This window comes from Polypterus senegalus, chromosome 1 (assembly GCF_016835505.1).
Source record: "Polypterus senegalus isolate Bchr_013 chromosome 1, ASM1683550v1, whole genome shotgun sequence".
Classification (NCBI taxonomy): Eukaryota; Metazoa; Chordata; class Cladistia; order Polypteriformes; family Polypteridae; genus Polypterus; species Polypterus senegalus.
Window position 1 is genome coordinate 311246288 of NC_053154.1, and position 14389 is coordinate 311260676.

At 42.9% G+C, this 14389-nt stretch overlaps 1 protein-coding gene across 1 annotated transcript in view; it reads right to left on the reverse strand.

Moving 5' to 3' along the window:
- LOC120514977 overlaps positions 1 to 12073 on the reverse strand; it is a 34541-nt gene extending 22468 nt beyond the window's left edge. The window contains exons 1-2 of the mRNA XM_039735646.1: positions 11570 to 12073; positions 2474 to 2602 (exon numbers count right to left, since the gene is read on the reverse strand). Of these exons, the coding sequence (XP_039591580.1) occupies positions 2474 to 2602; positions 11570 to 11918 (478 nt within the window). The 5' untranslated portion in view covers positions 11919 to 12073. The remainder of the gene's footprint in view (positions 1 to 2473; positions 2603 to 11569) is intronic.
- Positions 12074 to 14389: the final 2316 nt, after the last annotated feature.

Below are 14389 nucleotides of genomic sequence, written 5' to 3' on the forward strand. Positions count from 1 at the left end.
CCATGATGGTTTACGAGGCTATTGTGACATCACAGAGTTACGGCAGCCCTGTTGGATGGAGATATCTCTATCTTTGCTATTTGCCCAATTTGCGTTGTGCATTTGTAGAACTTTCACAACTTGCCCTACTACTAACACTAATAATTAATGTTACATTGTATTTATTTAACAACATTCCCATGTACTGAAAGTGCAATCCACCTCACCCTTCATGGCTCTGTCCAATCGGCTTTGTGCATGTGTGAATAATATATGGCATATACACGTAGTGCTGCCAACTATCTTCATTTCCCCGGACATGTCCTCATTTTGAATGCACCATGGTCTGTCCAGGAGGAATTTGTGAAATTGTCCAGAATTTTAGATCCATTTGAAAATCTCCATATCCTTATCATTGGTAAAAACTGAAAGCCGTACACCAATCAGCATTTGCAGAAGTAGTGAACACACTTTTTTTCCCCAGAGTCTTCACTTTCGTTCTGGTAGTAAACAACGCAGATGTTGAAAGGATTGGCGACGTCTGATCAACTTGGCTTTTTCTCTTCATCTTTTGAATTCAGCTTTATCTTCTTGGTGAGTAGTCTGTTCATTATAAATGTTGTTCCTTTCCTTAATTATTTGTAATCCTAATTCACCGTAACTAAGGGAATGTATTCAAAATAGAAATTACAATTTCACATTTTCTATGTGAGATCTTATTTTCTATTCTTCTTTCAGCATCTCAGTTAAACAAGAACTTTCATACATCCGGGTACAGTCCGTCGTATACTGTATAAGTGCAGGTAAGTATTGCTTTGTAATATTTTAATGGAAAATATTATTACCACCCATTGTTCCAAAATGGATTTATAATTGTAAATGAACAAGTCAACTATTAAAGTTTCAGTTAATTAAAAATAAAAAAAATCACACATTTATTCTGTCATATAAATGCAATATCTTTCTAGTTACCAGTTGATCAAGTAATAAGTCATTTCTTTCATGTAATTTAATATTTTCATAATTCTTTCATTTACATAAATTCAGGAATACCAGTTATGCCGAAAAGAAAGTGCAAATTCACAGACGACATGAACAACAAGTTTTCGAAAGGCAGAGCAGACTCGACGAAGGGTCCTACGCTCACAAGATTCAATTTCAGTAGCAGATTTCTATTCATATTTACCCAAGAACGCAGATTTACTGAGGAAAATAGCTTCAGTGGAAAAATATAAATGAATGTAGATAAATGCAAATAAACTAAATTGAAAAGAGTAAAATGTTTTATATTTTACTAGAAGTGAATTTACTATGTGTATCATTTTTTTACAGGTTTACGACAGTTTAGCTATCCAAATAAGAAGGGAAGGAATGAAGTCTGTTAATTTAAGAGGCCTGATGTATTCAAAATATTTAATGGCTTATTGGTTTACCAGTGACTGTGATTGTGGCCATCCTATCATAATTATAGTGATAAACTTCTACTAAAGATTTATATCATTTTAAAAAACCATAATATATTATAAAAGCGTATTATGGAGTCCTCAGAAGTCCTCATTTTTCAACCCCAATGTCCTTATTTCTAGAGAAAGAGAGTTGGCAGCCTTTTCTACGTGTGTTTGTGATGTCACTACCCAATTGATACCCCAGCCCGATTTGCACACCACATGTGTTTAAAAAGCCAAAACCTTGCATTTTCATTGGAGGGGTACATCAGCTGTCCGTAAATAATACTGTGTTGTTCTGTGTTGATTCATTGTTCTTTGTGACATCACTGCTGGATGACGCAGGTTCTGCTCCTTGCTAGGTAGCACAGATCGGGTAGTGACCCGGACAGCCAACAAGAATTTAATGCTGACCCATTACACCACAGGTTCTCTGGGTGTTAGTTAGTCTTTATTTAGTGATGGGAACTCAGGAGACTCAGGGAAAGATATAGGAAGGTCAGGGTGGTCCAGTGATGCAGTGGTTAGCACTGCTGCCTCACAGCACATTTTTTAGTCACAATAACCAGTCCACTATTGCTATCAGGAACAATTACAATCAACTCAAAACTACTTCAGTTTCTCTTTCCCCACAGATTTCAATGCATTTCATTAAGTTTGATAAAATTCCTAAACATGTTCGACAGACTCGAGGGAAAGCAAATTCAGTGAGTTAGGCTCATCACTAGCAGAGGGTCGTGGGCTAGAATTATGAACAGGACAGCGTGTCAACCCCAGTTTTGCAGTTCGGCGTGTGGAGGATACAGCGAGACCTTGACCTTCACTTCTGACTTACATGTCACCCCTTTTTTGGTGCCATAACAGTGTATAAAGTGAAAGGTAACAAGCATAAGAGACAGAGAAGCGACTGAAAACACAGGTTTGGTGGTCATTTGTTGTCAATTCACAATCAGGTGAGGTTAGCGATAGGCACAGAGAAGCCCACTGAGGAAACATCATTAGAACTGATCAGCTGAAGGACACAGAGCAGGATAAATGACAGAAAGTACCTGAAAATCTCAGCTTGTACACGGCACACACAGCGACATGCGTGACGGCCAGCAGCAGAACTCCCAGCACTACGAACAGCCCATAATGAGAATTCTCACAAATTAAGGTCTCTGGAATTTCCTGAAACTCTAAAAAAGAAAAAGAATAAACAGTAATGACCACCTGCATACAGCTGAGATGAGCCGCCTTATCTGTGGCATACATGGTGGGCAGTGGGGTCTAACATCTACATTTGTTTTAGTCACATTTGACTTAAGGAGGTAAGAAATCTGAGAAACAAGGAGACACCATTCACTCCATGTGGTGTTCGTTTGTTTAGTTAATAGCTAAGGTTGGGTCAGATTGGGGAGCATGCACTGGCACCGCGTGTTGACACACCCACCACATGATGAAACAGCTCGGGATCCTGCTTGGCTTTCCCCCCTGGCAGACACAGAGTCCAATCCCACCCTCTGGAAATGACCCTCTATCTGCTTCAGCTAGGTGTTATGTAGGTGACCCCTTGGCCTGGTCCAGCTACTTTGGTCCTCAGTAATGGAAGTTGAATCACCCTCGTGGAATCACGCCCCATGGATATAGTGCTATAACTGACACTCCCTCAATGCAGGTCATGTGCCTCATTCGGGACCCCGTGAGCAACAGAAAGTCAAACCAGCGGTACTCAAGAATTCTCTGAAGAGACACACATGAAGGAGTCCAGTCTTCATCTCAGGTCACTGGATAGCGTCCATGTCTCACAAACAGGGAGCACCAGGACTCTAAAGACTTCGTCCTTTTGCAGAGACCCCCTTCGTCCCCTTTCCATTAACCTCATGACACCCCATGCTCTCCCAATCTGTCTACTGACTTCATAGGAAGAGTCACCAGAGACATGAATATCACTGCCGAGGTAAGTGAACAACAACAACAACAACAACATTTATTTATATAGCACATTTTCATACAAACAGTAGCTCAAAGTGCTTTACATATTAAAGAATAGAAAAATGAAAGACATAATTATAAAAAATAAATCAACATTAACATCGAATAAGAGTAAGGTTCAATGGCCAGGGGACAGAAAAACAAAAAATTCCAGACGGCTGGAGAAAAAATAAAATCTGTAGGGATTCCAGACCATGATACCGCCCAGTCCCCTCTGGGCATTCTACCTAACATAAATGAAACAGTCCTCTTTGGATTTAGGGTTCTCACGGAAGGGCTTGATGATGATGATGGTCACGTAGACTTCTTCCTTTTAATCCGTCCATCATTGTTGGAGCATCATGAAGCTTTGAGTAGGTGGAGGTGGCGCAGGCCACCACCACAAAGAAACCGGAAAAAGAAACAGAAAAGAGAGTAGGGGTCAGTACCGATTTTAGAGCCACCATGAATAGTTGTTATGATGAATTGAACATACAGAGTATCAGGATTAAGTTAAATTACGATTAAAATGAAGTTATAAAAAGGCCATGTGAACCTCTCGACGCGGTCGACACTCTCCGCAGACAGACACACTGCTGACGGCTGTGCCCTGATGGCTAAGCTCTCCCAATATCTCCTCCAGATCCTCTTGAAGGTCGTCAAAGTTTCGGCTTCAAATCCATCTCTCAGCAGTTTGTTCCAGAATCCCACAGCTCTTTGCATAAAGAAGGACTTCCAGCACTAAATGCACTTCTTCTTTGTCTCAATTAGGTGTCCTCGAGTATGTGATTCATCATTTGATTGAAAGAATTCGACTGGATATACTTTATCAATGAGAACTTTGAAGACCTGGATGAGGTCCCAACATGGTCTCCTCTGCTCAGACTAAACAGGTTTAATTCTCTGAGTCTATCACAGTAGGACATATCCTTCAGTCCCATAATGCACCTGGTTGCTCTCCTCTGCACAGTTGCAAGTGTTGCTCTGTCTTTTCTTGTATGGTGGTGACTAGAACTGCTCACAATACTTAAGATGTGGTCTTACTAGTGCATTATATAGTCTGAGCATCATGTTCCTTAATTTATATTTAACAGTTTTTATGAGTTGATCTAACATTTTATTTGCATTTTTAATCTCTTCTGCACATTGCTAAGATGATGAAATATTGTGTCAGCATAAACCCCTAAATCCTTTCCTGATGTCTCCTCCTGTAGGGCATTGACTGCCATCTCATATTTTTAACTGACTTTACTTTTACCCACTGTGCGGCACTTTTTTCTTTTCCACTGTAACAGATAGCTGGCAGGGCACGAATGTCAGGAGGGAAGCGGCTGTGTTATGAATGAAATGTCCACTGAGAACCGAGGTGAACGTTAGACGGAAGCATTGGAGCAGTATGTCCCCACAGTTCTCTTGCTTTCGCCTTTTAGGACGAAGCCACGGTCCAGCCATCCCAACCAACTTGCAGGATTTGACGCTTCTCCCCTCAGTGCTCAGCTGAGGGAGGAGCAGTGTAACAGATGGCAGGCAGCTCAACCCGGCTGGGCCGCCCCGAGATGGAAGGATGGATTGAAGGCAGCTCTTCTAGGACACTGCCTCCCCCAAGACACTGGATGACAGCTTCCCTGGGCTGCAGCAGTGCCCCAGGCAGTATGGGACATGTACAGTTGTGCTTGAAAGTTTGTGAACCCTTTAGAATTTTCTATATTTCTGCATAAATATGACCTAAAACATCATCAGATTTTCACTCAAGTCCTAAAAGTAGATAAAGAGAAACCAGTTAAACAAATGAGACAAAAATATTATACTTGGTCATTTATTTATTGAGGAAAATGATCGAATATTACATATTTGTGAGGGGCAAAAGCATGTGAACCTCTAGGATGATAAGTTAGTTTGAAGGTGACATGTCCGGTGTTTTCAATCAATGGGATGACAGTCAGGTGTGAGTGGGCACCCTGTGTTATTTAAAGAACAGAATCTTTTAAAGTCTGCTCTTCACAACACGTGTTTGTGGAAGTGTATCATGGCACGAACAAAGGGGATTTCTGAGGACCTCATCTCTAAAGAGTTGTTGATGCTCATCAGGCTGGAAAAGGTTACAAAACCATCTCTAAAGAGTTTGGACTCCACCAATCCACAGACAGATTGTGTACAAATGGAGGAAATTCAAGACCATTGTTACCCTCCCCAGGAGTGGTCGACCAACAAAGATCACTCCAAGAGCAAGGCGTGTAATAGTCGGCGAGGTCACAAAGGACCCCAGGGTAACTTCTAAGCAACTGAAGGCCTCTCACACATTGGCTAATGTTCAAGTTCATGAGTCCACCATCAGGAGAACACTGAACAACAATGGTGTGCATGGCAGGGTTGCAAGGAGAAAGACACTGCTCTCCAAAAAACACATTGCTGCTCGTCTGCAGTTTGCTAAAGATCACGTGGACAAACCAGAAGGCTATTGGAAGAATGTTTTGTGGACGGATGAGACCAAAATAGAACTTTTTGGTTTAAATGAAAAGCGTTATGTTTGGAGAAAGGAAAACACTGCATTCCAGCATAAGAACCTTATCCCATCTGTGAAAAATGTTGGTGGTAGTATCATGGTTTGGGCCTGTTTTGGTGAATCTGGGCCAGGATGACTTGCCTTCATTGATGGAACAATTAATTCTGAATTATATTAGAAAACTAGCAAAATACCTGCGCTTTGCAGTGGAGAAGTAGTGTGTTAAAGAAGTTATGAAAAAGAAAAGGAAACATTTTAAAAATAACGTAACATGATTGTCAATGTAATTGTTTTGTGACTGTTATGAGTGTTGCTGTCATCAAGGATTTGATCATCATTATTTCTTTCAATCAGGTTCGTATTTGGAGGACGTGTTGTGTTCAAGTTACATTCCGTGTTTGTCAACCGTTGTAAAGATAACAGGTGTCATTCATCGAAGTGTTCACTACCCAAATCGGTACTCGTGAATCTAAGATGTTTAACAGGCATTCCCGGTATTAAGTTGTGGATTTGTCTGCAAGTATTTAGCGACAGCGTGTCTATTAACTTGTGGATTTTTCTGCAAGTATTTGGCGGCAATGTCACGAAGTTATTTTCATCTAGCTGCATCAGAAAATGTACCACGATGTCTGACACGCCTCCTTTTTACTGTTTTCTCACAGCTTGGATTGCTGCTGTCATAATCGGTTTGAGTTTCATGTTTGTTTCAATTACAGTAGTATTTGCAGGACTTGGGTTGAAGTGGCATTCGGCATCTGTCCAGCACTGTAAACATACAACCGGCTTCATCAATAACTTTGCATCCAGCTTTTGAGAGTTGAAACATTCATAAACATCAAAGTGTCCACTACTGAAATCGTCACCTGTCAATCTAAGATGTTTAAGAGGCATTGGTGGTTGTCGAAAGGTGTAAAATATTTGGCCATTTCGGTACACTTGAAAGCGACAACCGAACAATTCAGCGGCAGCCATCAACTCACATGCAGAACCATAGGTGAAGGGCTTAAGCATTTCACTCTTCTAGTGCTCCTGTGTAGTCTAATTATCTCCTGTACCGTCATCAGTCCACACCTTGAACCTGTCCCAGTCATTCAATACATAAGACACAATGTTCCTCCGGATATCAAGAGTGAGCCTGATATGGCCGTGCAATATGTAACACAGAGAATGGAAAAGGCAGCCGGCATCTCCGGGCATGGAAACCACTCGGTAAGTGACAGTTCTTTGATCGATGGTGATCACCTCGATAGACATCTCACCACCCAAATCGCTACTCGTGAATCTAAGATGTTTAACAGGCATTTCCCGATATTAAGTTGTGGATTTGCCTGCGAGTATTTAGCGACAGCGTGTCTATTAACTTGTGGATTTTTCTGCGAGTATTTGGCGGCAGCGTCACAAAGTTGTTTTCATCTAGCTGCATCAGAAAATGTAGCACGACGTCTGACACGCATCCTTTTTACTATTTTCTCACAGCTTATATTTCTGCTGATGGACAGCAATATATATGCGGACAGTTAATTATGTAGGAGGCGTGGGGATGGGGGACGCAACTCCGCCTCACACGGCGACCGAGCTGCAGGCTATGGACGTATATATGTACGTAAGTAGGATTCAGTTATGACCATTACACGTAGAATTTCGAAACACGTAGAATTTCAGTGGTGTCATACCACTGAAATAAGTACATATATCGGTTTCGGTTAGCGCAGGGAAGCCACCTACCACATTTTATGAAGATGGGGCCATAAATAAGAAAGTTTAATATGGTGGACGTTGTAGACTGTTATGCGTAGAATTTCTAAATAAAACCTGCTTAACTTTTGTAAGTAAGCTGTAAGGAATGAGCCTGCCAAATTTCAGCCTTCTACCTACACGGGAAGTTGGAGAATTAGTGATGAGTCAGTGAATGAGTCAGTTAGTCAGTCGGGGCTTTCCCTTTTATTAGTATAGATTCTAAATGAAAATGTCAGGACATCTGTCCATGAACTGAATCGCAAGACAAGGTGGGTCATGCAGCAAGACAAAGACCCTAAGCACACAAGTCGTACTACCAAAGAATGGTTAAAGAAGAATAAAGTGAATGTTTTGGAATGGCCAAGTCAAAGTCCTGACCTTAATCTAATCGAAATGTTGTGGAAGGACCTGAAGAGAGCAGTTCATGTGAGGAAACCCACCAACATCCCAGAGTTGAAGCTGTTCTGTACGGAGGAATGGGCTCAAATTCCTCCATGCCAATGTGCAGGAATGATCAAAAGTGTTTAGTTGAGTTATTGGGGGGTCACACCAGATACTGAAAGCAAAGGTTCAAATACTTTTGCCACTCACAAATATGTAATATTCGATCATTTTCCTCAATAAATAAATGACCAAGTATAATATTTTTGTCTCATTTGTTTAACTGGTTTCTCTTTATCTACTTTTAGGACTTGAGTGAAAATCTGATGATGTTTTAGGTCATATTTATGCAGAAATATAGAAAATTCTAAAGGGTTCACAAACTTTCAAGCACCACTGTAGTTTAATACCACAGACCTGCTGGATACCAAGGGTGCCGCCAGGGGACGCTGCAAGATAATCTGGGGAGTCAAGTCTCACCCGTAGCCCTTCTGGGCTGAGGAAAATTCAAGTTCTCCATCTGACCCCGAAGGGCTGGCAAGTCACGTGAACGGAAGGACAGAAGCACTTCCGGGTTGGGCACTTTTTAAGTGACTGTTGGGAACCCAGCAAGGGAGCCAGAGTCGGGTGGAGGTGTGTATTGTGGGCACTGTTAAAGAAGAAAATAATTCAAATATCTTCTTAGTGCTTTTAATCTGTGTCTTGTGTATCTGTCTGTTGGGTTTAAGTGGCAACAGTGACCCCTACCATTCACACTACATTTCGCCCAGTTCTGAAGCTCATCCAGCTTTTTCTGAATTGTTTTTGCTGATTTCTCAGTGTCTACCATTGCTCCAGTTTTAGTACTGCAAATTCTAATTTTGAATTACCCTGCATCCCATTTAAGAGGAAAGGAGGCCCCATGCCAGGAAGAAGGACTCTGGAGGACACAGACTGGCATCCCATTTAGGTCAGGAATTGACCCCTTGCCAGGAAGGAAAGCCAGAATTATGGAAGGGCTGGGAGAGTTAGCTTTTCTGAAGTATATACTCCCCGACATGCTAGAGAACTGCACTCCTGTGCCGCTGCTCCCGTTCACCTGCCTGTGGGGCAGACTGGGAATCGTAGTTCTTTGGGACAGCCCTGCTGCATGCCTTCGGTGGTGCCAAGGAGGGGCGCCTCCAGGATGTACCATTTCTACTTAATGAATCTTCTGGCCGACTCAGAGATACCTCCTCTGGGCCTTCCAGGGCCCTCTGCTTCACCTCACAGAGTTGGAGTTGGGAGGAAGAGGACAACAGTTACATTGAGGAAGGAGAGAAAGAGGAATTCTTCACCATCCCTGTATGTACTGTGCTGTGTAGAACAATTCTAGATGACCTATTAAGGTATTTGGAAGAACTGCCTGGACTGTGTCCAGTTTTGGGGCCTCAGTGACGTCCCCTGCCATCTACAGTATCATCTGAGAATTTCACAAGTTCACTAACTACACCAAGATCAATGTCATTAATATCAATCAGAATAAGTAACAGTCCAGGGACACACCCAAGATGGACTCCACTGATGAGCCCACTCCACATGGCACATTCTCCTCTTCTCCTCGCATATAATCTGCTGTTGTGCTGATCTTTTGAGGTGAGAACATGCATATTGGAATCCAACAGATCGTTACATTTAGTTGTTTTATTACCTTTTACAAAAAAGCATCATCACGACGTCTGTAACGTTTAGCACAGATAAGCGACTTGATACCCATTAAGGGTTACACAGTGGTGGGTGGCAAATTGGAGAACTCTAAGAGTATAATCATGGCCAAAAGTTTTGAGAATGACACAAATATGAATTTTCACAAAGTTTTTATGATGGCAATTGGCAGCTACTCCGGAATTTTCTGAAGAGTGATCAAATGAATTGCAATTAATTACAAAGTCCTTCTTTACCATGAACTTAATCCCAAAAAAACACTGTATGTCAGCCCTGCCAGCAAAGGACCTGCTGACATCATTTCAGTGACACAGGTGAGAGTGTCGATGAGGACTGGAGGTCACTCTGTCACACTGATTGAGTTACAATAGAGAGGTGAGGAAGGCTTCAGGGCGCCCAAGAGAGTCCAGCAAGCACCAGGACCATCTTCTAAAGGTGATTCAGAAATGTGCACCACCAGGGCAGAGCTTGCTCAGGAATGGCAGCAGGCAGGTGGGGTTAAGGCAAAGACTTGTGGAGCACAGCCTCGTGGGTGTCAATAAGAGCAGCAAAGGATTCAAGAAAACCATCAGGGACAGACTGATATTCTGGGATTGGACTGCTGAGGACTGCTGGGGTCATGATTCCCCTTTCCGATTGTTTGAGAAGAAAAAGTGAGCAGTGTTACCATCAGTCCTGTGTCATGCCATAAGGACGCAGCCATGAATAAAGAATGGGACCCAAACATCCTCTGAGAGCAACTTCTGACAACCACCCTAATGAACAATCCAGCATGATGGAGCACCGTCCATAAGGCAACAGTGAGAACTAAGTGGAAATTTGGGGTCCATGGCCAGGAAACTCCCCAGACTTTTAATCCCATTGAGAATCCTCAAGAGGTGGGTGGACAAACAAAAACCACCAATTCTGATTCTGCAAGAATGGGCACCTGCCATCAGTCAGGATTTGGCCCAGAAGTTGATGGTCAGCCTGCCAGGGTGAATTAAGAAGTATTGAAAAAGAAAGAAGGGCCAACACTGCAAATATTGACTCTGAGCATAAACTTCATGTAATTGTCAATAAAAGCCTTTGAAACTTTTGAAATGTTTGTCATTCTATTTCAGTCTACCATAAAAAACATCTGACAAAGAGACCTAAAACACTGAAGATGCAAACTTTGTAAAAAACCAACATTTGGGTCATTCTCAGAACGTTTGGCCGTAACTGTATATGGTGCCCTTCTGTCATGAACTCCACTCTGAGGTGGTCCATTCTAACTGTTCCCATATAAATAATAATAATAATAATAATAATAATAATAATACATTTTATTTATATAGCGCCTTTCCCATGCTCAAGGCTGTGACCGTGCCATTCCTGTTTGGTGAAGGGATGCTGACATGCTGGGACAATGGTGGGACAGATATGAGCCCCACAGAGGTGCAGGAGATGCTCTAAAGCTTCTTAGATCTTTCCTGGGCTGTCTGCAGCAGGACCTAAAGCTACATATGATCGGCCCACCCTGTGTCCATATAGTGGTTTTTATTTGTGGATTCTACCCAGTGGCCTTAAAGCACACAAGTCACACATTTCTCTATTGGTGCTCAAACATCTGGCTCAATCGACATGTCAGTTCCCGGTGTAATAACAACAACGATACACTCACCCAGGTTACAGTCAGACATCACGGCTTTTATGTGAGCCACAAGTTCTTCATTACTGTTAACCTGAGCCATCTTTACATGAGCTGCTCTGACAGGAAACACCCCCATATCCTTTGACTCGTGGAGACATAACAATCCCTAGGGTGATGGACTCCCCTCCCGCTACACCTTCCTTGAACCCTGGTTAACCCCCCTCACCCCCAACCACAGCTCCCTCAGACAATAAGAGCAGAGAGATTACTGACCGCCAATGATAAGCCTGACTCCTTCACCGAAGATGATCACTTCGTTTTCCAGGTTCCCACAGTAGTATGTGCCTTCATCCTTGGAGTCCACATTGCGGACAAGCAAGGTGTTGTTTTTTCCCAGCCCATAGTGAGAGGGAACCTGTGGGTAAACCGAGTACACTGGAAGTGAGATGTGCACTGGGGGCTGCTTGGCGAGCTGCCTGTACCATTTCATCCTAGAAAAAGAGCCACCTCTTGGACAAGGAATATTCACATTGCGTCTCGGTAGAGACGTCAAGATTTTCTCCGTCGCATTAAGAGAAAAGCTGAGCAGGCAGAGAAGGAGACAGAGGCTGAACCCCCTCATCTTCTTAGCACAGAGTTTCAAAGTCTGAAGCAGGACATCTCTTCTAAATCACTGGGACATGAAAAAGTTAAACATTTCAGCAATGCCTTCCACAAGCTGCTTGGAAAATTGAACAACCGGCCGAAGGGGGCAGGAAATGACAGATGTGTCCTCCAAGTTGTCACATTACTGCCAAAATTGCAGACTTGGGTAAAAAAATCAAATAAATAAATAAATAGAGGAAGAGACTCGCCGTCACCACTGTGGCCAGCCAGACCTTCATCTGAGTGGCCTGGAGGAAAAGGAGAAGTGATGAGCACAGGCCTTGTGGTTGGCAAGTGGCTCCAAAATGGGGAAGAGGCACAGGATGTGCTAAGTTTTAATCCTGGGCACCCACTTTTAGGTCTGTGTTTTTAACTACTGGAGATTAAAATTCAGGGTCGTTATAATAATCATACCATGACACTTTGTTATATTTCATTCAGCATTTATTCCCTAGTTTAGGTATATTCTCTGTGATTTTGCGATTGTTTTATTATTCCTCATATAGTTTTTACTAGTATCAAATGCTTGGGGGTGCTGCTACCCCATGAAACCCACCAGACAGACGTAGACACAGGGTCAAAACAATAAGAGGATCTTTTTTATTCTTCTTTTCCTTTGTAGTGCCTCCAAAGAACCTCCAGCCACAATAAACAGGCAATGCAATAAATAAACAAACACAATAATTCTCTCCTCCACACCTCCCAGCAAGCTCTGTCACACTCCTCCTGACTCCGGCTCTCTTGCTGGGTTCACAGCAGTCCTTTATGTAGTAGAGAATTCAGGTTTTAATCAGCCCAAAAGTACTTTGGGGCTTCTGTTGTCATAGTCCATTAGTAATTCTAGGCTAGGTGAGAGTCTGTTCTCACACCAGCTTCCCACAGCGTCCCCTGGCAGCACCTACGGTATCCAGCAGGGCAGTGCTGCTGAATTCCAAGTTCCATAGTGCCCTGCGAGCATCTGGGGCACCACCTCAGTCCAGGGAAGCTGCCATCTATCATCTTGGGGGAAGCAGTGTCCTTGATAAGCTGCATTGCCCCATCCTTCCAGTACTGGGACATCCCGGCCGGGATAAAATTCTGGCCTTCCCTTACGTTATTAATATTATTATAATTATTTATGCTTTTTTGTTCACATATTGCAGGTTTTACATTACTTTATGTCTTCTCGTAGAAAGGCCACCACTCTGTGGGTCGATCATCGGCCGGGAAGTTGAGGTGGAAGAGGTGGTCCAAGCAGAGGTTCATGGATTTTATTTAGTTGTGTTTACACAGTGAAATGGGAAATTTACTGCAGTTGTATCAAATAACAGTCACTCAGTCAGTCAGTCATTATCCAACCCGTTACATCCTAACACATGGTCATGGGGGTCTGCTGGAGCTAATCCCAGCCAACACAGGATACAAGGCTGGAACAAACCCAGTGGCAGGGCGCCAGCCCACCGCAGGGCACACACACTATGGAGAATTTAGGATTGCCAATGCACCTAACCTGCATACCTTTGGACTGTGGGAGGAAACCAACTCAGACACGGGGAGAACATACAAACTCCACGCAGGGAGGACCCGGGAAGTGAACGCAGGTCTCCTTACTGCAAGGCTGCAGCGCTACCACTGCACCACCGTGCCAACCATCAAAAAACAGACAGAAATAAATTCAAATGAAGAGAGAGAAGTAAGAGGTGACCATTAAGGGTTGCCACTGAGCCCCAAGCCACCAAACACACCATCACAAAAACAGGTCCCGGGTTCAAATAAAGACGTAATTTTCCATAAATACCTCTCACAGGCTTCTCTCAAACGTTGCACAATGCTCAAAATCCAAACAATAATCTTCTTCCCCCTATTTGTCTTTCACCTCCTTTCTCTCCTCCAGGTGAGTTTTGTCCTCTTCCACCCAACTCTGACTCCTTGAGTGAGGAGGAGGAGGAGGAGGAGGAGGAGTTGTCTCCTTTATACTGGACCAGGTGTCCCCACATCGCATCCAGGAAGCACTTACGGGTGAAGCAGCACTTCTATAAAAGAAGAAAAAGGAGGACACCTTCTTCCCGTAGCGCTTTCTGGTGGCTCCCATGTGACCCAGCAGTGCTGTCCATTGGAAATCCAATTCCCATGAAGCCCTGCGATAGTGTATATGGGATACCCACCTGAGAGGTGTTGCCACTTACTGGACTGGGGGAGCAAATGGTTCCAGGTGGTGGTCTCTTTCCACCCTTCCATTAAGCTAAGGAACCTTGATCCATCCCTATTTTGGTTGATGTCCATGACACAGGTTAAACTGTAACATTTTTAGAACATCTGAACATAAACTCTTTTCTAACAAATTCCAGTGTTTATTTACCTGAAATCATTACACATTTTTTAAAATTTGAAATTATCTTTGATATTCCTTATTAAAAAGACTTATCACCATGAGAAGAAAGGGATTTCTGGAGTGATTTATGGTGGCCT